This window comes from Macrobrachium nipponense, chromosome 37 (assembly GCF_015104395.2).
Source record: "Macrobrachium nipponense isolate FS-2020 chromosome 37, ASM1510439v2, whole genome shotgun sequence".
Taxonomy (NCBI): Eukaryota; Metazoa; Arthropoda; class Malacostraca; order Decapoda; family Palaemonidae; genus Macrobrachium; species Macrobrachium nipponense.
The window spans coordinates 36,051,103-36,078,602 of NC_061097.1; the positions used below are offsets into that span (position 1 = coordinate 36,051,103).

Sequence of the window (27,500 nt, forward strand, 5' to 3'; positions counted from 1 at the left end):
AAAAAGCAGCATGACCATCAGTACCAGCAGTAGCAGAAGAAGTAGCGGAGGGCGATGGGGGGGAGGGGGGGCGTTAATGGGCCGCGGCAGGCAGCCTCAGCAGGAGCAGGGGGCCCAAGGAGAAACCCCAGTCACGCCATCGGGTGCCAGTCTTCGGTTGTTTGATGTGGTGGTGTTCCCAGGGATCATCTTCTCCTTCATAGAATTCTGATGGGCCCGGATTCTCTCTCTCTCTCTCTCTCTCTCTCTCTCTCTCTCTCTCTCTCTCTCTCTCTCGAGGGGATAGAAAGCCCTAACATATCCGTCCGCCGCTGTGGTGGTAGCATTAGGCTTGTCTGCTGGGCCCCCCCTCCTCTCTCTCTCTCTCTCTCTCTCTCTCTCTCTCTCGATTTGTCTATCCATCTCTCTCTCTCTGTCACTCTCTATATATCTCTTTAGTTATCTCTCTCGATTTGTCTATCTCTCTCTCTCCCTCTAGGCATATAACTCTTTAGTTATCTCTCTCTCTCGATTTGTCTATCTCTCTCTCTCTTTCTCTCTCTCTGCATATAACTCTTTAGTTATCTCTCTCTCTCGATTTGTCTATCTCTCTCTCTCTCTATGCATATAACTCTTTAGTTATCTCTCTCTCTCTCGATTTGTCTCTCTCTCTCTCTGCATATAACTCTTTAGTTATCTCTCTCTCTCTCTATGCATATAACTCCTTACTTATCTCTCTCTCTCTCTCTCTCGATTTGTCTCTCTCTCTCTCTTTCTGTATTTTTTCTCTCCTCTCTACGTATAATTATTTCCATTTTGGGATTCCTGGGTTCGATCTCTCTCTCTCTCTCTCTCTCTCTCTCTCGTTTGACTTATTCGCTAATACGTCCTGTTCCTCTACACTCGTTTCTCCTTCATTCCATTCTTATTGCTCTCCTCTTCACCCTCCTCATTTTTCATAATATTGGTCCTGTTCTTCCTCCTTCATCTTCTTCCTCATACCCTCCTCTGACTTTATCATCATCTTCCTCCTCCTTCTCCTCTCCTCTTTATTATCCTTTTTATCGTCCTCCTGCTCCTTCTCCTCTCCTCTTGATCGTCATCGTCCTCCTCCTCCTTCTCCTCTTCTCTTTATCATCCTCATCCTTATCCTCCTCCTCTCCTCTTTATCATCCTCCTCCTCCTCTCATCTTTATCATCCCCTTTATCATCCTCCTCCTCCTCCTCTCCTCTTTATGCTCCTCTCGCTACTTCCTCTTCCTCCTGTAGGCTGCCTCCATATGGCCGGGCGAGGCATCATGGCCGCCTGGTCGAATATCTGTCAACTGATGACCAAAATGAATTCCTCCAGCCACGCATGAGAGAGAGAGAGAGAGAGAGAGAGAGAGAGGATGCTATAGTCACCAAGGAATAAAGAGAGAATGTTATAGAGTCAACAAGAAATATGTTATTTCGTCATATTTTCTCAATTATCGAAGTTATTTTACTATATTAATTAATATATTGTAGGATTCACGGAGGCCCTTTGTCTCACAGTGCTGGAGGCAATATATATATATATATATATATATATATATATATATATATATATCTATATATATCTATATATATCTATATATATCTATATGTATATATATATATATATATATATATTATATATATATGAAGGGCCTCTAGGAAATTCCACCACTCACGCCCTCCACAAATTAGTACCCATCCTGTCCAATAGTTTCCTGAAACAGCCACAAATAGAACATTTAATACAGGGGAACTTTGATAAATGAGAGAATAAAATAAAGAAACACATTCCTTGGTGACTATAACTCTCTCTCTCTCTCTCTCTCTCTCTCTCCATATGCTTTGCCTGGCCCTATATATACATATATATATATGTGTGTGTGTGTGTTCATCTCCACCTACAACCATGTTCCGATGCTCTCTCCCTGCCTCCGTGTTTCCTTATTCCTGTAAACTTCCTTATTTACGTATTCCTTTCAAACCTGAGCGAAATAAGTGTACGAATGCCGATGCCGTCGGCCTACGCTTGTGATGAAGATTGAGAATTGCAGTTTGCTCTTCATCGAAACTTATTCTAATTTATGACTCAGAATAAACAGGAAATGAAAAAAAAAAGAAATTATGTCAAAATTTGTTTATCAAAATTGACCAGTGATTAAAATATATCAGTTTTACTTGTAAATGATTTTATGAAGATTATTCAGAGATGATCTACTTAAATTCGGGTTTTATAAAAAAAAATAAATAAATTAGGATAATAATTTTTTTAAACGGTTTATCTTAACGGATTAACCTCATTATAACTATCTTTATCAATGCTTTTATCTTAAAATATGTGTCTATCTTTATCAATAATATTATCTTAAAATATGTATCTATCTTTTTATCACCACTATTATCTCTAAGATACGTAACTATTACTATCATTACTATCATCTTAACATTTGTGTCTATCTTTATCAATAATATTATCTTACGTGTGTGTCTATCTTTTTCAATAATAATATTTTAAGATATGTATCTATCATTATCATTAGTATAATCTTAACATATGCATCAATTTTTGTCAATACTATTATCTTAAAAAATTTAACTATCATTATCATAACTACTATCTTAACATATTTATCCACTAATATCATTACATCATATTGACATATGCATCTATTACTATCATTCCTATCGACTTAACATACGCATTTAATATTATCATTACAATTATCTTAATATGTGTGTTCAATGTTATCATGACTATTTTCATGACATAAATGCCCATTTATTTTATATTATCATTATTATCGTCATAACATAAGGAGCCCATCTGTTTTATATTATCATGACTATTGTCATGACATAAGAATCTCATCTATTTTATATTATTATCATTATCGTCATAACATATGGAGCCATCTGTTTTATATTATCACAACTATCGTCATAACATAAGAATCCCATCTATCACAAAATATCGACACATTTCTCCTTGCTATCATTATTATCATCCTAATTCACAATGGATTTTGAATAACCCTTCATTCAACAAGTGACAAAAGGACGATATCCAACCGATCCAAAAATAAGTTTAAAAAATATTTTTTGAAGACGAAGAAAACGAGCCTTATTGACGGGGGACTCCAAGACCCATTTTCCCAAGCACCATCCATTGATGCTCATTAGGGGGCCCAGAATTGATGCGGCTGTCGTCCCGTTGTGAAAAGTCATTGATGTTCGGCAATGGAAATCATTAACTCATTAACCCGACTCGTTACGATCTTGCACTCCGGGGTTGATGCTGCATTGATGGTCCACTTTTTTTTAGTTGGTTGGTGTTGGTTTAATTATTATTGTCATTTTCTTTCATGGCTGAATTGCCAAATCTTGTTCACTATTGGATGAGCAATAAACACTCTGACTTGTCAACTATGTATAGTATATATACACACATGTATATATATATTTTTTAATCCTGTTCTTTTTTATTTATGGTTTGAGAAATATTTTTAACTAAAAGATGAGCAATAAACATTGTGATCTATCTTTCTGCATAAATATATACATAATGTATATATATATATATATATATATATATACTATATATAATATATATATATATATATATAAATATACATATATTTCAATATTTTTGTGACTCACGAAGGGATCGAACCCTCGCCTCTCAAAACGAAAGGCCAGGCCCGCGCTACCAATTGACCCACACAAATCATAAACTTGAGTCATTATTCATCTCTGTGAGAACACGTGCTCGTGTGTTGAGTAGGTACATATTAGATAATAATATATATATATACTATATATAGATATATATATATATATATATGCAAATGGACATATGGGAACGTGTTTCACAGAAATACATTTCTGAATCACATGGCGACCGACCCCGGTCTTTCAAGTGGAAGGCCAAGGCGTTAGCAATTCGTCCGCACAGTTCACAAAAGAGGTTGCTACCAAAGTACTCTATAAATACTCCGTACCTACCCCGGATAAACCTCGGGTACAGAGTACCTGGGCTCTATGTCTTGGACTAGAGAGAGAGAGAGAGAGAGAGAGAGAGAGAGAGAGAGGGGGTGTTGAAAATTATTCATACACATAAGAAATAATCACAATGTAATTTGTCACCCCGCAAACGAATTGATTCCCCCCCAGATTACAATGAGCTAAACTAAGCTCCCCTCCAGATTACATCACGAGAAAGAACATATAATTCGGATTACAATGACTTTGACCGGCCATTATTAACCCGCGAGTCATCACAGTATAATGACAACACACGTTCATTCATGAAAATTCTAGAAAAAGGAAAAAAGAAAAACCTAATTTTGATAACAGCGTTATTAAAGAATCGGCTGACTCAGAAATATAATATTATTATTATTATTATTATTATTATTATTATTATTATTATTATTATTTATTATTTATTATTATTATTATCAAGATAGCTTAACCAGACCACTGAGCTGACTAATATCTCTCATAGGGCTGGCCCGAAGGATTAGATTTATATTTACGTGGCTAGGAACCAACTGGTTACTTAGCAGCGTAACCTACAGCTTATTGTGGGATCCGAACCACATTATATCGAGAAATGAATTTCTAATCACCAGAAATAAATTCCTTAGATTCCTTGTTGGCGGCAGCGGGGAAGCGAACTCCGAATACCAGGTTGGTAGGCTAGTACACAACCCACTCGTCCAATGAGGAGCTAGGATAAGGATGAAATACCAGTGTCTAGGCCTATGAATGAATGAAAATGAAATTTTTAAGAAAAAATAATTGCATAAGGTATATGGTTTTACACTGGAACACATGTATACATTAAATACATTGGCTCATTCCCATACATGTAAAAAATAACAAAATAAATTGACAATAAAATATTGGAATTCAGAATAAATTACGTAACATCTTTTAAATTCTTTTCTTTTTGTATTTTCATTATTCATTTATCTATTTTTATATTTTGTCTATCAAATTACAGTTCCTTATGAATATTAAAACTGGAATGAATTACAGACAGTTGAAATTAATTAATAAGTACTGAAATTAGGAATTACAGAGAGGTAAATTCATTAATAAATACTGAATTTAGGAATTAGAGATGCGTAGTTGATTGATGAGGACTGAATCCTGAGGATTAGGTGGTGAAATTATTAAAATGCTGATTGGACAACTAATGCCAATCAGTTGTTGATTGGTATTATTGTCCCATGAGATTGGAAAACATGAAGATTTTTTTTTTAACATTGTTATAAAAATGAATTTTTTTTTTAGCTGATAGACAAGACGGGCCAAAGAAGAATGAGAGCAGTTAGCTATAGTAGATTCACATCAACCGTGCATCTGATGTATAGACCTTTCCCTTACGACGCTCATGATTGGCTGTTGATGAGCCAATCACACGGCTGGAAACTCTCAGTCTCTCTCGAGAGTTCACAGAGGCAGGATGTATGTTTCACCTCTCCTGATGGGTACTTTTGAAAGACGTATCCCTCAGGAGAGGTGGAACATAGATCCTACCCATGTGAACTCTCTAGAGAGACTGAGAGTTTCCAGCCTTGCGATTGGCTTATCAACAGCCAATCAGAAGCGTCGTAAGGGAAGGGTCTATACATCAGATGCATGGTTGATATGAATCTACTATAGCTAACCATGGTAGGGAATTGTTTAGATAAATTGCAATTTCATTGTCATTTTGTCACCGCAAATTTAACCAATTTCAAACATGGGACCTGTACAAGTCGCTATGTTAATCTAGTGTAAAATCATTATTGTTATATGTTGATACTGAGGTCATAGCAAGAAATATTGTGCGTTTTATCTAAATAAAATCATGATTAAACCACACTTTACAATACTCTTATTAATACTTATGCAATTAACAGATTCTGTATCTCTGAAATTGGTCAGTATCGTATTTACAACATCAACGATACGTGAGGACATAAAATTAGGAAATTTAAGTGGATATAAAACTAACAACAACTTACGTGGTTATAAAATAATCAATCATACTCCTTTGCAATTTGTATATTGATAAAATCACCCGGCTTTTGCTGTTACAAAATTATTAATTATAGTCTTTTTGCTATTTATAAAAAGATAAAATCAGCCAGTTTTTGTAGTTACAAAATGATCAGTTATAGTCCTTTAGCAATTTACATACCGATAAAATCACCTAGTTTTTACGAGGGGATAAGGGGTTATAATGATTATATATATATATATATATATATATATATATATATATATATATATATTATATATAATATATAAAAGGAGCCCATAAATTACACGTGGCAAATTCCAGTTTATTCTATGGTTATGTTCATTTATATGGTTGAAAATAGCAGAGTTCTGTTGTCCATACCTAACTGACCGTTTGTGTTGTATTAATCTCTGGGGAAGTGATTTACCTGTAAATCCGATGTAAGATTGGTCACAGTAGTCCCTCCTGGCATGGGATCCTCGTAACCCCAGTGTCCCTAGGGAGTATGTCCCTTTTTGTTGGACGTTAATCAGGGATTTGGCTAAGGTGTTCGGTGTGTTAAATGCAAAGGGTTAGATTTTCCGATGGTGTGGGTTACTCTCTTAATCGTGTCCAGGTGAGGAATTTTTATTTTATTGTTGTGTGTATCTCTGGTCTTGTCTTTAGGGGGTCAGTAGAAAATTACGTTTGCTTTGTGAATTGCTTTCTCAATTATATGGTCAGGATACTTTAAAGACGAAAGTTGCTTGCGAATTAGTTCAAATTCTTTTTCCAAGAATTCTGAGGAACAAATTCGTAAGGCTCTTAAGAACAGGCTGCTAGCTACACCTATCTTGATAGTAATGTCGTGATAACTAAAGTAGTGAGTGTATGAAAGTGAGAACGTTGGTTTTCTGTATATGGTAAATTTGTATTCTGTCGTGTCTCTGATTATTAAAACATCAAGAAAAGGAATTTTGTTGTCTGTTTCCCATTCAACTTTACATTTGATGCTGGGCACTAATGCGTTTAATTTTGAGAGGAATTCATTAAAATTGCCCCACCTATTATCCCAAAATGTTAGGATATCATCCACATATCTCATCCACAGCATGGTTTTGGGTTTTATTGCATTTATTACTGTAGTTTCAAAGTATTCCAAGTATTCCAAGTATTCCAAGGACACTGGGGTTTACGAGATCCCATGCCAGGACTGTGACCAATCTCATATCGGATTTACAGGTAAATTACTTCCCCAGAGATTAATACAACACACACGGTCAGTTAGGTATGGACAACAGAATTCTGCTATTTTCAACCATATAAATGAACATAACCATAGAATAAACTGGAATTTGTCACGTGTAATTTATAGCAGCAACTGCCTTAATAAAAGAGAGGCAGGTAATGAACATCTCAAAAGGAGCATGGACTTCAGATACGATTGACAAGGTTTTCATTCAACCAATACTTAAGAAGATTAAAGGAAGATTATCAGCGGGGATGACCTAAATTGGCTTGCCTGTGGAGGGAGGTCTTGGTATAAATACCACCTTTTCTGTAAACTTTTCTCATTCGTATACCTGAAGAGAGAGACAGCAGTCTCTGAAATATAGTACTTTTCTCTCTATATTTTGGTGTTTTTATGGGCTCCTTTTATTAGATGGAATTCTGTTGTTACAGAACATTTTTACCAGTCATATATATATATATATATATATATATATATATATATATATATATATATATATATATATATATATTATATATATATTATATATAACTATAATATATATACATATATATACATATATGTATATATATATATATATATATATATATATTATCTATATATATATATATGTTATATAATCAACAAGTTATGACGATACTTTAATCAGCAGTTTTTGCAGTAACGGAGCTAACGTCTAATACAACCGGTCATAAAATTAGTAAATTCTCTGGTTACCAAAATTCTGTGGCTTACAAAATTAGCATTATGCAGTGACAAAATCACTTTTTTTCTTTGCTTAATTAAGCAGTGCGAAGGGGCATCCTCAGTATCCTTATATTTACATGTATATAGTACATATATTTACATATTATATATATATATATATATATATATATATGTGTGTGTGTGTGTGTGTGTGTGTGTTATATACAGGAAATATTAAGGAAACATCAGTCGACAAAAAAAAGGGGCTTTAAATATTTGTAAAGTATCCAAGCAATCATCAAATAAAAGCAAAAATATTTATACCTTATACGGCGGTGTTATTCGTAAACAACTAACAGCGTCTACAATCATTGTCTTACGAGTGTGAGTAGAAGTTCTATAGCTCCCAGTAACGCATAAAAATCAAATTTAAACAATAATTCTCCTAAAACACAGTCAAAGTCACTTGAACACGTTTTTAGGCTTACAATAATTACCATATGCACAGAAAGAAAGAAAGCTCTTTGGACTATATAGGCCTATGTCGGTTTCGAAGCCTTGCCACCACGCCAGCAACTAGAGGATGTTGTCAGGGAGCATCCTCACTTGAGCTTTGATGATACGTTCATTCTGGAGGGAAAGTCTCTCTCTCTCTCTCTCTCTCCCCCCCCCCCCCCCCCCCCCCCTCTCGTCTCTCTTCCTCTCTCTCTCTCTCTCTCTCTCTCTCTCTGTCAGAATACAGAGCTAAGCAATGCTGTAAGATCTTCGTTTTCTGTATCCCCCTGAACAATTTTTGAAAGTCAAAATCGACTAATTAGAAAAAAACATATACAACTAACACGATAATGTCTTCAGTATTCGATACATTACAACATCAATATACGCTACCACGTCTTGTTACAACAAAATTACAGCTAAACAAATGAGCATTTTACCTGAAACAACAGAATATATCAACAACAATATAACGATAAAGATTATATCCAAGGATCGAATTACACCGAACGCATCCAGCGGCAATCATGACGTCAACCCGGTTGAAAGACAGTTAATACATCCCCTTCTCCGCCAGCCCCACTCCCCCCTACCAAAAGACCCCCACGGCAATATAATCATCATAATTGTCATCTCTGCCTGAAACTGATCACCATAATCATCACCATCGTCCGTAACAAACATCATCGTAAAGTTGACGCGTTATAACCGCTCGTTGACTCGTTAAACGTCAGCCGATCACCAATCATTTGAGATCGGAGCAGGCGTTACCTATCGACACCGCCGAGTCTGACTTGCAAAAGCTTCTCCCTCTCTCTCTCTTTCTCTCTCCCTCTGCCATTGTCCTTTCCCCTCATCATCAGCCTCCTCCTCCTTCTCCCTCTCCCCCTCCTCCTGCACACAAAATTTCCCCTCTGAAAGGAGAAGGGGGACGGCAAGACATAATTATTATACCTAGACCGAGCGCCATATTCGTTCATATGGACATCGGTGAAGCGTAGTCATATCACCGTTTTCTTTGTAATTTTTTTTTCTTTTTTGCAGGGCGCGGTAATTTCCGAAGGGGTGACTTACCCGTAACAAGAGCACCCTTTTTTTCTAGTCTATTTTTAATCTTCAAAGCTTCCCTTTGTGTGTGCATATTTATATATATATATATATATATATATATATATATATATATATATATATATATATATTATATTCCCCATTATATTGCAGTCATCTCGCTTCCATCATTACTCTCTCTCTCTCTCTCTTTGGTGTCCCCCGAAACTGAACTGAACTGCTCTATTTTATGGGTCCTGCCCAAAATGGCGGGGGACGAGGGAACCACCCTGATTATCATAAATATTTACCCGTAGTAGTTTTCCATAAGGGCTTGAATGGATGGCGCAATTCCACGATGGGATGCGGTTCGATGACGTGATTATACGTATAGACCATACTCATATTACTATGGAGGGGTCCTATATATTATATATATATATATATATATATATATATATATATATATATATATATATACATATGTGTGTGTGTGTCTTTGTATGTATACACACTCCATTTCCCCTACCGGGATGGGTGTAGAGACAAACATTACAGAGGTCACTGCTAATCTATGCATGTTTCAATTTTCAAACAGAAAGCTCACTAGTGCATGGAAACCCTTCTACATACACTGAGCCACTCACACCTTCTTTTCCCTAATTACACTATGCCACTCACCTCTATTTTCCCTATAAACACTGTGCCACTCACCTCAGTTTCCCAAGTAATCTCTGCCCCCACCTACTCACTGCCTCTACACACAGACACACACATATATACACATATATATATATATATATATATATATATATATATATATATATATATATATATATATATATATATTGGGCAATAGATCCTCTTTCAAACAAGTATTATTGAAAGTGATTGCTGTATCAGCTGCATTCACTGTATATGGAGTTTTCTTTATTTTTCTATATTTTTCTAATGACTGAGAAATTATACAATTCCATCACAAATGCAAGACGGAAGATGCACAAACGCTTAAATTATTACAAATGAAGAAATGATCACATACCGAAACAACTACTATAACACGATTATACGATTGTGCAAACGGAAAAAACACAAACATACGTAGTACACATACATACGAATCTATACTGAAGACACAAACACTAAATCAGTTACAAACGAATGCACATACACACACAACGCGCATACTAAATTGTATGCAAGAGGTAATAAGACATACATACACACAAACATACCCATATGTATCTACATACAAGACAGATACACAACTGTGCACATACACAAACATAAGCAATAAAATACGCACACATACACACACAAACACCAAGGGCGTTCCATTTCATCAGCCTCTTTACAACGCGAAGTGTCTCATTCCTCGCCCTGTTATGGCACCTAAGGAAGCAATGATCGACCAGCGAATAAATCTCTTTGAAAAAAGAAAGAAAGAAAAAAGATGATTTCATTGTTTGAAAGCCGAAGCGTTTTGCGAACAGACCGTAAAATGTCGGTATAACGAAGGTCTTCCCCTCCCCCTCCCCCTCAGTTTTACTGCAAAGTTGCTGTAAAACGGAGATATTCGCGTCCGGTTATGTGATTGGCTTGTGTTCGGATGCGTTCGGCGTTCAATGCGTCTCTGACAATTCGACGTTCGTAGGCCTATAGAATACAATATAGGATTCTGGCCGAAGGTACGCTGCAAAGAACCTAAGTAATGCCTACAGTGCACCACGCGAACTGCGCTCACGGCACTAACCCCCTACGGTGACCAAGGCCTATATTGTTTGTATGGTGTTTTTACGTTGCACGGAACCAGTGGTTATTCAGCAACGGGACCAACGGCTTAACGTGACTTCCGAACCACGTCGAGAGTGAACTTTTATCCCCAGAAATCCACATCTCTATTTCCTCAGTGCCTAGGCGTAGATTACATGGTCCTCTTGACAAATATGTCTGTGTTACGATAAATGGCGCCCTGTATATGTCAGATTAGCTGGTATATAAGCTCTAAATGGCTACCATTTGTCTCGATAGTCAATATTCAGAAACTTGTAACGGAAAACAGGCAATATATAAGAATAAAAGTAGGTTGTTTCCATGAGATGAATTTAGTCTAAAAACCAGTATTCCCAAAGAATCTTCTATAATAAGCAAACGATTTCACAAAAAAACTTTCAATTAGTCACAACAGCTTTGAATCTAACCTAGAGAAAACCAGTTTGCCTAAATATCTCCTATATTCAACAAATATTAATGCCAGTTTAAACCTTCAGTAAACCACAAAAAGTTCAAACTAACTTAGAGAAAACCAGTTTTCCTAAATATCTCTTATATTCAACAAATATTAATGCCGGTTTAAACCTTTAACAAACCACTGAAGTCTCTCTCTCTCTCTCTCTCTTCTCTCTCTCTCCTCTCTCTCTCTCTCTCTCCTCATATATATATATATATATATATATAGAGTACATCACAAACAATTACAAACACCGATGTCGGTATTCAAGAGCCAAGTAATGTAGTTACCAAGTACCACTTGATAACCCGCCACACCTAATTCCATTTCAGGGTCTCGTGGGTCTATCCCGAAGGAGTTAGAACGTCCCTTATCACGAAGGGGGAGGTGAATTCGAGTGAGGAAAAGTTAAAAAGTTTGACAAATTTCGTTGTGTGGTGGGCAGGGGACGGGGGGGGGGGGGGGGGGGGGAGAGAAGGAGACAGTAGAAAAGAGTAAAAATTGACAGGGGAGTGATGCACTTTAGGCCGATAGACTGATGGTGGGCTACGGACGTCAATGATATAATCCACTATAAACAAAAAATACTTCTCGAACATTTTAGCAAAGAACTCATTTTTCATATTGATAAAAACAGTATTAAATGAAGGCTTATCCAAAATATGACACAGTGACGATAATGACAAGTGACATAAAGTGACGTAGCTTATATATATATATATATATATATATATATATATATATAATAAAACTTAGGTATATGGCCTATCCAGCAGTTAAAAACCAATAGTTACCTTTCCCTCGAAAAAATCGTTAATAAAAAACTTAAAATAGAAGAATAATATTACAAAAACTCATTACCCTCAAAAATAGTTGTAAAAACTTAACAAATTTTGATAATACTAAAAATTTCACTTTGAAATAGTACTAATGTATATCATTCGAGTTAAAGCCCCAGACTAGGCCTAATCTACACAGCTGTTCTGGTTGGTCTTTTAACCTCATTACTGGTGATCCTCCCTCTTTCTCTTTTCCCAAGTACTTACTAACCCCCTCGACGTAAACCCTCTAACGGACAACCTTCATCTAAAGCGCTTTCGATCAAAATGACCGTTGGAGATATATATATATGCAGTCTGGATTAGCAAGAAAAACAAATATACAAACGAAGAAACGTGTGCCTTTGTTAAAAGTAAATTGACTTATGACAGGTGGTTGTTACGAAATTTATTTAAAGAAAAAATTGAAAATCTTTTCAGCCATAAATACATTGATTTTGATTTTTAATTCTTTCTAACCAATAGTGATTGTAAATACTGTTGTATATTTAATTTTGTAATACCCTACGTACTGTAATAAATAACTGATTTTTTCTAATTAAAAAAAAAAGCGCTTTCGATCAAAGGACCGAAGAAACGCAACTCCTGCAAGGAAGGAACGTACTACTAGGCCTACCATAGATAGACTCACCTTGTAGTCCCCGATGTTCTCGACGACGCAGGGCAGCGACGCGTCTCTCCCGGCGGTCACTGTCACGTTGGGGATCGTCGCCACGAACTTGGGCGGTCGTGGAGACGTGCACGTGCCTGAAATGATCGAGATTGCGGTCGTTAGTATCACGGTGGTGAATAATAATGCGGTTGGGTTGCTGCAACCGCCATAAACCGGTCAATTGTGAAGTTATGAGTTGATAATACTAATGGTACTACTTTAGTTACTGTTGCTACCATCACCCTCTCTGGGTTTTGGGAGAATTAGATGACTTAGGCCTATTTCCTGGATAATGCATTGGGCATTTGGCGCCAAATAAGGAAAGAGTGGCTAGTGTTGGTCGATTGCAGCAAAAAAAAAAAAAAGGCTAAGAATGTTGGACATAGGTCTAGGAATGGCATCCCAAATCGGCTTGCAGAGAACGTTAGGAGCCTTCTATTGTAATAAAATGCTTACTAAGATCTTATATATATATATATATATATATATATATATATATATATATACATAATCTTAGTAAGCATTTTCTTACAATACACGACTCCTAACGTTCTCTGCAAGCTGATCTGGGATGCCATTCCTAGACCTATGTCCAACATTCTTCATTTTTTTTTTTTATGTAACCCACCACAATCGACCAACACCAATTACCAAGGGCATTATCCAGGAAATAGGCCTATGCCGCCCAGCTCTCCCAAAACCCCGTGGGATCGATCTGGTGTCACTGAAACAGGACTACAAATGGGTAAACAGAAGGTACTAAATTGATGTTTGTGATATGTTTTCACTAAAACAATAAATAGAGAAATGAATAAATAGATAAATAGGCAAATAAATAAAGTTCTGTGTCCGTAATGTCGTAGCTATACCAGTCTTAACTTACGTGAACTCATGTCACACGGGAAATTATAATCTGCGACGTGTATCGCAATACCTCGAAATGGGCAATCGATTTGTTATTAGCGTCTCTGGGAATTCGAAACTTTCTTTCTTCTCTCTCTCTCTCTCTCTCTCTCTCCTCGTTATCAAGTGCTTTTGTCCATCAGTGTCTGAGGAGAAAGAGAAACAACACAAAACCTCCGTTCTCAACTCGACACTTATCTATGGGACCTTCGTATCCCGGCGCAGGGAATACTTCGCAATAAACAGGACTTGGGATGGGTTTAATTTTCGATTTTGACGTATACAACGTTGCGGAAAAGGAGGGGGATTGCTTGAGACGAGAGAGAGAGAGAGAGAGAGAGAGAGAGAGATACGCAGACATGTGACTGTTCATAAGCATAAGCCTTGTGACCAGAAACAAGATACTGTAAACGAGAGAGAGAGAGAGAGAGAATACGCAGACGAGTAAGTAGTTCATAAGCATAGGCCTAGTGACCCGAAACAAGATTACTTGAAAACTGAGAGTGTCGAGAGAGGGAGGAGGAGAGAGAGACACAGAGACGAGGAGGAAGAGAGGAATACGCAGACATGTGACTGATTCATAAGCATAGGCCTAGTGACCTGAAACAAGATACTGGAAACGAGAGAGAGAGAGACTACCACACATACGACTGATTCATTACGCATAGCCAAATCATAGGCCTAGTGACCTTTCCTTTATATTTGCAATCATATTTTGGATATGATGGGATGACCCCGCTTTTATATCCGGTCTTGAGATCGGCATGACTGGTAGGGAGGCCCTAGGGGGTAGGGATGTGATGGGGTGGGCCTAAATAGACACATAGGAAATCGAATTTCGGCGCTAATAATTGCTTAGGCCTAGTTTAAGTTGCTAGGCTACTTGGGGTCGGGATCGATCGTGGTAAATATTAAATGTCGTCATACTTTGATTGGCGTTTGTGACAGTGCGCCGCTGGATTTTGACTGTGAGGAAGCAGAATATGCATAGGCCTAAATCATTTCAATGCCAGATCCCTACGGAGATACTTGTAGACCGTTTGAGTCCAAATCATATAATAAAATTAGATCGACAATTTGGTATACGCCTAGGCCAGTGTCCTGCTTTCTTAAGAAAGGTGTTACCAGTGAAAGTACGTTTCACGGTCCATTTCGTATAAAAGTGAACCAACTCCAGGTTCTAATTTAAACTTATTAAAATTGCAAGAGAATAGACGTTTCTCTCTTCAATTGGCAATATTTAGACTACACTGTTACGCCTTTTTGCTTTTTCCCTGTTTTCAGGTTTGATATTCATTCAATCATCGGTAAAACCATATATAAAACAATAAATATCTTCCTTTACTGTCTAAAGATTATTTACAGTAAACTTAACGTTAACAGGGTAACCTTAAAGTATATCATTACTAGGGTCTCTTGATATGCTACAGGTAAATCGTAATGAAAAATACTAATTGTAGCACAGTTATGTATACGCACATATATTTCAAGATAAATCTATACAGATAGCTCTCGGGAATCTGTTCAAATATGTTCCCGAAAGCTATCTGTATAAATTTATCTTTAAATATACGTATGAATCTACATAAATGGGGATTTGTCTCTCTAATGAAGCTATTATACAGATTTAAACATTAATCGCTTCGACATTATTACTTCGCAAGGAATTTCTCTTATCAAGTTGATCACATTTACATTTATTAAAATAATTATGAATAGACTTAAGTTGCCTTAATTAGATGGAAACCTGAAGTAAATCCAGGTAAAAAAAGTCGCAGGGAAAAAAGTAACAGGAAAAAAAGGTGAAAAAAAGTCGCAGGGAAAAAAGTCACAAGAAAAAAAGGTGAAAAAAGTCGTAGAGAAAAAAGTAACAAAGAAAAAGGTGGAAAAAAGTCGCAGGGAAAAAAGTAACAGGAAAAAAAGTCGCACGGAAAAAAGTTACAAGAAAAGTGAAAAAAAGTTGTAGAGAAAAAAGTCACAGGAAAATAGGTGAAGTCGCAGGGAAAAAAGTCACAGGAAAATAGGTGAAAAAAGTCGTAGGGAAAAAGGTGAAAAAAAGTCGCAGGGAAAAAAGTCGTAGGGAAAATGGTGAAAAAAAGTCGCAGGAAAAAGGTAAAAAAATCGTAGGGGAAAAAAAGTCACAGGAAAATAGTAACAATAATCTCAATAGATAGCTGGATATTTCCGTAAAAACATAAACAAAAGAATGTAAATATATCAAGACAATGACCCCCTAAGATATATAGTGAATTTTTCCCTTGTGACTCTATTACCGTCCATCGTAAATTAATGTACCTTTCTTTCCCGTGACATTTTTCCTAGGCAAAATTGTCACTTTTTTTCCCATGTGGGTTTATTCCCGGCCACCCCTATATAGCTGCGCTCCTCGATCGACTTTTGTTTGCTTTATTTTCTTTCTTTTTAAAATCTTTTATTTGCTTTGTAAATTGGGCGCAAACAGGCTTTCTTTTTGCGGTTCTTTACTCAGTGGTTTTTATACAAACATCTTTATAAGTACGTAAATGGTCGAGAATACAGGTCATTGAATCACATAATATTATAATAAATAAATAATATATTAGACCATCATAAACACCCTAAGCGTAGCGTGGAATTTTTCCCCTTTTTGTATTTTTTTTTTTTTTTTTCAGGGCACATTTTTACGTTTCGGCAACACGGGTCTACTCCTTCTACAACAATCGTGGGCCGACTGACGGACGAACCTGATCCAGGTTCCGATAGATTTCCACACTAATGAAATCCACGCACGGTCTCAGACAGTTGCCAGTTATGCAATATAATCGACTTTATCGATGAAGTGGTTGGAACTCTGGACGAATTTTTTAAGTTGTTTATCGTAATCTTGTAAGTGGTCAAAACTTAGCGGTATGAATTCCCAGGATAGACACTGACTCTTACCGTTTTAGTTCATATTGTTTAAACATTTAGTTAGACTTTTATTCTAGTGTTTTTTGACGAGAGGGTAAAAGAAACAAATCTTCCCAACAACAGTCGATATTCCTTTAATTTGATAAAAAACTGGAATGAAACTTATATAAGACGATGAAAGAGTTGAATGAACCTACTTTACCAGGCGATGAAAAATTTAAATGAAACATAATTTGACGATGAAACAAGTAACATAGGTCTTTTACAACAAGTTTATAGTTATTACAATAAGTTAAATGAATAAACTGCATTAGAATGCAATATATATATACATATATGATATATTATATATATCAGTATATATAATTATATATAATCTTATATATTATATATATCATATATATATATAATATATATATATATATTGTCAATAGAAAATGTAGATTTCAAAGACGTTACAAGAGAATGTTCATTAGGACGTTTGAAAAATATGTTTATTAAGCCATTTCAAAAGAATTTTTTTCATACATATTTTTGACATCTTCAATCACCTTGTCACTGGACACATCCACCATATCTTTTAACTTCCTCTGACACAGCTATGAGAGCAATAATTGATGGCAACTGTCAAGAATTTCGAAGCTTTGTCTTTATAAAATTTTAACTTACTGAAGACTCTTTCTGCATCAGCATTTGATGTTGGTAAAGATAAAATATGAAGAGCAAAAAACATTACATTACTTTCGTCATCTTTTAGATTACCCAATCCTTTATAAAATTCCTCAATATTTTTTTTCATGCATAATTTCATCTGGTACTGGTACAAAATCTAAGCTCCGCCATTCCTCATCCAACTTCTGGTTATGTTCTGCGTCTATTCTATGGACAAATTTAACCAAGTCTTGTAAAGATGGAATGGCTATTCTTGACCGGTAATCTAAAGCCTTACTGACTGACAGAGACGAAACCAAGATCAAACCTTTTCCTGACTGCAACACAAACGGAAATACAAAACGGTCTACATCTATATTTAACATCCTGCACCATATCACGGTTTTTGAGGGACTCTGTCTGAAACAAGCTGTGAAGTTCTGCTCCACGATAAAGCTGGTTCAGTGGAAAATAGTCATTTTCATTACATGGATCGATATTCATCAAAGGATATTTCTGAAGAATGTGTGTCTGACAAAAAGTACTCATTATAGGCCTATATAATTTTGTTAATTTATCAAATCTCAAATAGATTGTGGGTGAAGTTTTTTGAAAGACTAAATTAAATTCATTCAATTTTGGCAAAATGGAAAAAAAACGCTGGATCCCTCATCCTTTCAACTATCTGATGCACTGTTGTTAACCGTTCTTTCTCCTCAATTTGACTAAAGTACAATTTTAAGGGTTTCCCCTGTTCAAGAACCCTTTTTTACTGCTTCGTGCAAGGAAAGCCAGCGAGTTTGACAAGGATGGAGTATTTTGTGAGGCTTAAGTGTTACAAAATTCCTGTGAGAGTTTGAAAGCACGCTGCCTTTTTGAACTATGAGCAAAAAATGTATATATACTGCGAAGCAAATCTTCACAGTGACGAGGAAGAGTTTTTGCAGCCTCTGAAGAAGATAAATGAATAGAATGACATATACATTTGAATACAGTTAGTCCAGGCGATATGATCTTGACCCTACTACACAGGGCATTATGTTTCCCATGATGTTAGATGCACCATCAGCTGCGAATCCTATGAAATTACCGAGAGGAATATCATACCTTGTTAACGTATCTATTGAGAGAGAATATAAATTTTCTCCAGCATTATTGAGTCATATACTTCAACAAGGTCTAGCATAGCTGTGGTGATTTTCTGCTCATGGGAATCAGAAAACCTTACAATTACAGCGCAGGACTTTGTTCTGCTTACATCAGTTGATTCATCCATGATTACGGAATATTTGTTGATCCTCAACTTTTTTACCAGGCTGTTTGTTACAGTTTTCCCCATGGTTCTAATCACGCCTGTACACTTTGTACGCTTCATGAATAAACCCTGAGCTATAGCAGAGTCGGGGAATATCCTCTTCATCAAATCGACCAACTTCTCGGCAGTAGTTTGTTTGTATGGCGTTTTTACGTTGCATGGAACCAGTGGTTATTCAGCAACGGGACCAACGGCTTAACGTGACTTCCGAACCACGTCGAGAGTGAACTTCTATCCCCAGAAATACACATCTCTAACCCGTCAGTGGAATGCCCGAGAATCGAACTCGCGGCCACCTAGGTGGCAGGCCAAGAACATACCGATCACGCCACTGAGGCGCTGTCGGCAGTAGAGAATGGCAAATTATTTTCTGCTATGAAACATGCGAGTAGAATGGTAGCCGTACTCGCTCCACTGGGAGTGCTGCTGTCGTTTTGGTTTCCTTCAAGCTCTAACTGTCCAAGATCAATTGCACGTTCATTTTGTAGATGTGTTTTACTTGGGTTATGTCTTTTGATACACGTCAATTCAGCATTTATAGTTCCTTGTGGCAGATTCTGCAAGAAGCCCTTTCTGGGTTTCCTTCAACTGGTTTTAGCCAAGACTGAAAATTTATCTTCATTTAATCAGGCATACCTAATCAGCTGTAAAGCAATATAACAATGAAATCTTACAACGTGCTTAAAACTTGAAATATAAATCTATTTCAGAGTATATATAAGGCATTTTAATGACATCCTCATAATGGACGATGAATTTATAATTGATGTTCAATCCGGCATTACTGCCATAAACACTAGACCTATATCTTGGGCTAACTAACACTGTGGTTATATGCTCTGAGGTTAACTTAAAAAATTATTATCGCTGTATTGTATCACTGCAATTACATAATTACAATCACTTTCATAAAGAACAATTTGAAGATGCAAATGTACTAGTAAGAACCAGTGTTATAACTATGTCTTATTTTTCAGAGTAAACTGGCAACGTATCCTGGACCTAAGCTAATATACTACTGAGCCATTTAATTTTACATGAGGATTTTATTACCACTGCATTATATAATTTCTTACTTTTATCGTTATCATACACATAGTCGTTCATTTAAGGTAATATCAACTGACAACGAAGTCATGAGCGCTATATCTATACCAAAAAACTAGGCCTATGATTTTTGCTAAGATCTTACGTTATACGAATAAAAGTTATGAAATCATGAAAGCCCGTTCCTTTCAAAGGTTTATGTCACTGTAGTTGTAGAGTAAGCCAAACTGATTATACAGGCACATTAATAATTTTCACATGCAAAAATTGCAATGTGTATTGCAAAGCTGTAAAGTGCATTGCTGAAAAATAATTTGCTACCAAATGGCAGTATGAATGTATATATTTCACAAAATTTTCAAGAAAATATGCCATCAAAACTAGCAAATTAAGAATACTCACTAGTATCATGAAAAAGAATAAATACAGATTTTGTTGAGGACAAGATTAAAAATATATTGAGATAGGTAACTGATGGCGGGTTGGCGTTGTTGCCAGCTCGTACGGTCAAGATCTAGTTTATCTAGGTCCGCGTCATGCATCTGATAAACATCCAACCGCATCCACAAATTAAAAAGGACAATACTAATAATTCATTTTCATAGATATTTGTGTGTGAGACTTACAAAATAGAGTAGTGAAAAATTTTCATAACTTATTATTAGATTTTAACTAGCATACACTTTTTGAGTAAAAAACGTGGAAATTTTTACGTGTGGATTCCAAACTCCACACCTAATCACAATGCGGACGATATAAGCCGTATTAGTGACGTCATTTCCACACTTCGGCAGCCCTGACCTGATCTAAAATATACCAGCCAAAAATTAAGATGTCTTCCTTCCAACCATGTGGTCTCATGGAAGGAAGGAGGAACTATGATGGTATTTAGCTCAACTCACCTAATTCCCGAGTTCAGATCAGATGTATGTGCTCCGTAACGTATAAAGTCACATTTTTCACAAGATATAAACAAATAATTGCTCTGTTTGAGCTTTAATTTTAGTAAATATCAAATGGCGTCTTTGGTTCCTTGTCCAAGTGGTGAGAAAGCAGAATAGAGTTGGCTATTATCACTTTTCTTATATATATTATCAATATGTAGCATTACCTCCTGTTATCAGGTAAACTATGTTATCATACTGTGTCTTATTTTAATGTAAATTGCCATATACGCAAAATCCTTTATATTAGTGGACTAAGAAGCATAAAAATCGTCGTAAATCAGATGTAGTGACGTCACGTCCATTGTGTTGGCTGATGACAGAATATTTAGCAGGAATTAATTTAGGCGCGTTGGGACGACTTTGCTCATTGCAGTTTTATGTACATTTAACGATACGGAAGAAATGTTTTCATTAAGATATTAAAATAAAATACCACATTTGTGCGGTACCTTGCTTTCTATTGCGTGAGTATAATAATTACAAATCGAGCTGTATTGCCAAAACCAAAGACGGCAATTAAAGTGTTCGAACGCTGTCGACTGACTTTTCTATGAGAATGTACGACAAATGTTCAACTTTAAAACTATTGTATTGCATTTATATACTCTATAATGCGTAAAAAATGTATTAAAGTTACAAATGACCTTATGAATGAATCTGACGAATTAGAAAACGTTTCAATCTTCGAAGTAACCGACAAGTCGAATGCCGAAACGTCGGGACAGTTGGCGGCCTTTTCTTCCTTGCGAATCGCCGTCGACATTGTCCAAAGACGAAGTGTAAATCTCTTTATGTTTGAGAGTGTATCGTTTTACGTTAATCCCGGTGGCCGTTAATTGCGTCCGTGTGATTTATTAATGGAGAATTACTTGAAACGAGGACGAGTGAAGATTCAAATACGGCAGGAGAGGAGATATGAAGGTAAGTATACCTCGACTTTAACAGGTGCATGAAGACGATTCATAATCGTGCAGCATATTTATTGCTTTTTTACGTTTAAAAATCACGTAAAAACTGCTTTATTGATCCGTTATGCGTTATTTAACACAATGGCATTAAGCTGCGAGTATGCGCGCTCTCATAACGCATCTGCGCAGACACTGACAAAGCAAATTTAAACTAGCGGTTAAAACGTCTTAATATTGTTGCTTCTTTCGTTCAAAAATTCAAGAAAATTGACCTATCTATTTGTCGTGTGTTATTACATATTCGTCATGAGTTATTACTTATTTGTTATGTTGTTATTCACTTGAAACGTGAGGTTTATGCGCGTGTGCGCACGCATAGCGCGGCCATTGAATAGGCAAATTCAGTACTAGTTTAATTACTACCTTTAGTCTCCTAATGCATAGGCTTATACGCATAGTAAACAACGCTATTAAGTTTGGGATTTGTTAGAATTTAATGTTAATTATTATAATTTAATTTTATTGTTAAAATGTACCTAGGTAGCCTTTCCTTATCTTTAGTCCACATAGGAAGTTATTCCTTGCCTTTAACCTTCATAGATAGCCTTTCCTTCCCTTCAGTCTACATAGGCCTACATAGTCATTCGTTACCTTTGGCCTGCATAGTGCCTACATAGTTATTCCTTACCTTAGCCTACATAGGGTAAAAAAACCGCATGGTACAGGGGTGGACCATGTACGATCAATGTGTACCACCCCAAAAAAAGTACATTATAACACGTCCTGACATCGGAGATGGGCATCAGACGCGACTTGTTGTTGGTGAGAAACGGAGCTAAAGACCTCTACTCCGGTGTCAGGACGCGTTATAATGTACTTTTCTTGGGGTTGTACACATTGATCATACATGGTCCAACCCTGTACCTTACGGTTTTTTACCCTAGTACCTACATAGTCATTCCTTACCTTGAACCTACATAGGACCTAGATAGCCTTTCCTTACCAGTAGCCTACATAGTCTCTCCTTACCTTTAACCTACATAGATAGCCTGTCCTTACTTTGAGCCTACATAGTAGATAGCCTTTCCATACCTTTTTCCTACCTGGATAACTTATAACGTTTCCTTACATTAACATGCAATAATGCTACCTTACCTAACCTGACCAAATTATACGCATCTCCAAATTATACGCTTATGGCCAGCTCAGTCTAAACCAAGAGGGCCACAGTAACCTAGGATAGGTTAGGTTAGGATGCATTCTTTCCCCTAGGCTTACCCCTTACCACTTCTGTCTACCATTACATTTATCAACTATTTGGTTCATCCGCTTCAGTTCCTTAAAGTTTTCTACCTTTACCTTTTCCTGTCAGTAGATTTTACAAACTCCTCATTGACTCCTTCCACTCCTGAGTCTTGACCGGATGGAGATTGTTTATCCTTTTTCTCTTACTATGGTCATCTTATTTACTTTTTATCCATTTTAGCCATTTTTTTTATCGTATACTTCCATTTGGAATTTTTTATTGGGTGATGTTGCTAGCCCCATACCCATTCCAGTCATGATTTCATCCCACTACAGTCAACTAACAACTAGGTTAACAGAAGCACAGTAGGTTGCCAACAAAACACGACCCTCTTCCCCATTGTCACCCAGGATTTCAATTTGTGGGAGGTTAACATATCTGCACCACACGGGGCTCACTGTAGGCATTATTAAAGGGTGTTTTTAGAGTCCTCTCGGTCTCAAGCTGCAGCTTTTTCTATTGCTTTTACTTTACCTCTGTTCCCATTGCTTATATATTGTAGTCTGTATACAGTAATGTCATTGTAACAAGTATATGCTCCCAATTACCATTCTTAAATAATAACAATTAAAAAAATATGCAGAAGTTTCTTCAGCGCAATCGAGTTTCATGTACAGTGTATAATGCTGTATGAAACTCTCAGCTGGCTGTGGTGGCCCGTGTTGTTGTGTTGCCAGATGCACGATCATGGCTAATGTTTAACCTTAAATAAAATAAAAACTAAAGAGGCTAGAGGGCTGTAATTTGGGATGTCAGATGATAGGATGTTGGATGAGCAACATACCAATTTGCAGCCCTCTAGCCTCAGTAATATATAAGATCTGATGGTGGACAGAAAGCTAGAACAAAAGTATGTTTTTGCAGTGTGCTTAGCATGTAAACGTGTCTGTGTGCAGTAGTATGTAAACAGTAAATTACAGGAAGTACTCGTAATTACCATTCATAAATAAAATGAACAAAAATAGGTTAAAATGATAGAAAAAAATTGCTTTGCAAATTAAGTTGTCTTACTCCCGCAAGCCTTAAATGCAAGGAATTTCTCCAAGGTGATTAACGTAGATAATAATAATATTATAATAATAATAATGCGGTCACGTGGAGACGCCTGGCTAATTGCCGGATCACGGAAGGCTTAAATGCTTCTGTGCCTTGGCGTTTTTGAAGAGTCCTTAATGTTAGTGTTATGCATATATGCACATGTATAGTATATATATATACTATTATGCATAACTTCATCACGAAATATGTAAAACGTGATGCTATGTATAAATAAAGGTAATGCCACGGATGAAAAATGCATGGAAACGTGTCTGTATGCAGGAAAATTAAAAAAAAAAAACGAGAAATGCCGAGATCTTTCGGTCTACACGACCCTTTACTTGAGGGACAACTTAAAGGCATTTCTCGTCTTTTCATTTTTCCTCCTTGGCGTTACCTTTCTTTATATACAATTATATGTGCGTGTATTTATATATGAATATAAGTGTATATTTAGAATTAATGTAGCCGTTATACAATAGATATACTTGATCTATATAATATATGTGTGGCTTAGTGGTTCCTTCCCAGTCTTCAACGTGTCTCTTAGAATGAGGTTGCAAGCCCCCATGCCATAATGTACTACCCGTTTTGTGTTCTTGTTTTCGTCCTCAGTCGAGTAACTGCCATGTGCTCAATTTAGTTGTTTAAGGAATAGAAGTATGTACTTTGGAAATCCCCTACAACCTCCTACTTTTAATCCTACTTTGAGTATGCTGTCCATATTCTTTGTCCTGAATCCTTGGTAAGAATGTCCCTGGTCTTTAATGTAGGCTCTAATCCTTCGTCTGGGTTCATGATCCTAGACCAATAATTTTTTTTTTTTTACTAACTATTATTTGCTCGATGTTCCAGTGCTACGTCCCATGTCACTAATTCATGAGTGTGGGGCTAGACTCAGTGTTCCCAATCGTCTGGTTTGCCAGTGGGTCTGATGGTGTCTAGTTCATACTCGATTGTTCCCAGGAGTTACTAACGGTTCCCAGTCATGACTTTTGGTACATAGTTCATACTCAAGTGTTCCCATTTGTTATAACGGTTCCCAGTCATGATTTCTGTTACTCATTCCATACTCAAGTGTTCCCATTTGTTACTAACTGTTCCCAGTCGTGGCTTCTGGTACCTAGTCCTTACTAAAGTGTTCCCAGTCGTGACTTCTGGTACTTTGTTCATACTCAAGTGTTCCCATTTGTTACAAACTGTTCCTAGTCGGGACATTTGGTACCTAGTCCGTACTCAAATGTTCCCAGTCTTGACTTCTGGTACCTAATCCATACACAGGTGTTCCCCGTAGTTACTAAAGGTTCCCAGTCGTGACATTTGGTACCTACTATGCATTTCTTGGCCGTTGTCCAATTGATTTTCGTTGATAAAATCTTTCCAAAGCATCGGATATGGATCATATTTTGGAAATAACTATTTGAAAGCCACGGCCTAATTGGCAAAAATATGCACTGATGTCTAATGTTGATAATTAAGGCACTTATCGGAGTAAATCACAGAAATTTCAAGGGAAACTTGGCGAAATTTAGTAAGCACCCAGAGGGAGGCTAGTGAAACGTCATTACTGAAGGCCCTCCCACTCATTTATACTTTAAGAATGAAGACTCAGATGTTGGTAGTAGTAGTAGTAGTAGTATATGGGATTCTTGTTTTGTTTCACACACACAAACACCTACCCTACTCTCTCTCTCATCTTTCCGATGAATTATGTGTTTTAAGTAAAGTACAATAAAAGAGTGGGCATAAAATGAGAATATTAATTCTGTAATACAGTTCCTTGACGCAATTCACGTTTCCTTTAACTTGAAATATGCATCAAGTCTTACACACTCTCTGTGAAAACCATTGTTACCCTGGAGTTTCTGTTGATTCATATTGTCTCAAAAGTTTCGGTTTACGTCTACCTGCTTAGCCTTGCTAAATGAATGTAACATAACGCAAATGTTCTAACCTTAACTTCCTTAATGCATGATTCAGTCACATAATAAATCCTAAGTATTCAGTATATCACACAACTCTCCATTTATTATTCTGTGCTTGAAACTGACACTAATGTTGTTGTAGGTTGTTGAGTGGATTATCATGAGCCTATGTATTCCAGGTTTTATCTATGTTTATTTTTTAATGAATTTGCAGATATATACTGCAAAATCACGCAAAACGAAAGCACTCTGGCCGCCACGAGGACATAGATGAAACAGCAGTGACCTATAATCTGGCTTTGCCCTGACGTCGGCAACTCGGCGATGTTTACTATTATGCAAGTTACCAGGTATATCGGGCCAAAACATCTTACCAAACACCTAAACTATCGTATTTTAATTTCAATATGATTGTGTATCACCAGTTCCAAAAGTTTTGCATAACTAATCAAGAAAATGTAAATAGAATTGGGTTATAATTGCTATGTATTCCAATAGTCAACGTAAAATTGTACAATGCAAATAGTAATATTGCAATATGTATATTTACCAAATTCCTTTGCTGTAATGTTGTCATATTTACACAATATACCAAATAATTATTCTTTACCCGTGGTATCACTAATGAAAACCGTACTATTATCGTAATTCTCAACAATTCTCAACAAGAGGGTCAATATTTGTTTCCACGATCATTGTCACACTACTGGAACACTGCTATTACGCCTGGTGTCATACTTTACGTCACAAGTTAGCCTCCCTCTGGGGTGCTTACTAAATTTAGCTAAGTTTCCCTTGAAATTTCTGTGATTTACTGCGATAGGTGCCTTAATTATCAACATTAGACATCACTGCATATTTTTGCCAATTAGGCCGTGGCTTCAAATACATATTTCCAAATGTGACCCATATCCGATGTTTTGGTAGAATTTTATCAACGAAAATCAATTGGACACGGCCCTGAAATGCATAGTAGTCCATAATGAAGTGTTCCCAGTTGTAACTGTTGTTTTCTCTGGTGTGGTCTCCTTGCCCAAGAATTAACCTTATTATTTACTGACCATTGACTGCTAACCAAACTATGATCTACCATCACCCCTGTAGGTGGTTAGTGCTGTCAGTACACCTCATGCGATCCACAGTAGGCAGTATTTAAGATTATTTGCAGCCTCCCCTCGGCCGCTACCTAGTACAACCGCTCTCATTCTTTTTACAGTACCTCCGTTCACATTCTCCGTCTTCCATCTTACTTTCCACCCTCTCCTAACAATTGATTCATTAGGTTTTCATTTCAAACTTCTCTACTGTCTGTTTCCGTTTCAGCGTTGAATGTCCTCATAGGTCCCAGCGCTTGGCCTGTGCCCTAAATCCTATATTCTATTC

At 36.6% G+C, this 27,500-nt stretch overlaps 2 protein-coding genes across 3 annotated transcripts in view; one reads left to right on the forward strand and one right to left on the reverse strand.

The window, feature by feature from the left end:
• LOC135209130 (neurotrimin-like) overlaps positions 1-27,500 on the reverse strand; it is a 461,192-nt gene that overhangs the window by 96,210 nt on the left and 337,482 nt on the right. For both annotated transcript variants that reach the window (XM_064241774.1, XM_064241773.1), the window contains exon 3: positions 13,168-13,283. In XM_064241774.1, coding sequence (XP_064097844.1) covers positions 13,168-13,283 — 116 coding nt within the window. The remainder of the gene's footprint in view (positions 1-13,167; positions 13,284-27,500) is intronic.
• The window catches only part of LOC135209134 (uncharacterized), a 594,318-nt gene continuing 588,531 nt past the window's right edge, over positions 21,714-27,500 (forward strand). The window contains exon 1 of the mRNA XM_064241784.1: positions 21,714-21,861. Coding sequence (XP_064097854.1) covers positions 21,856-21,861 — 6 coding nt within the window. The 5' untranslated portion in view covers positions 21,714-21,855. The remainder of the gene's footprint in view (positions 21,862-27,500) is intronic.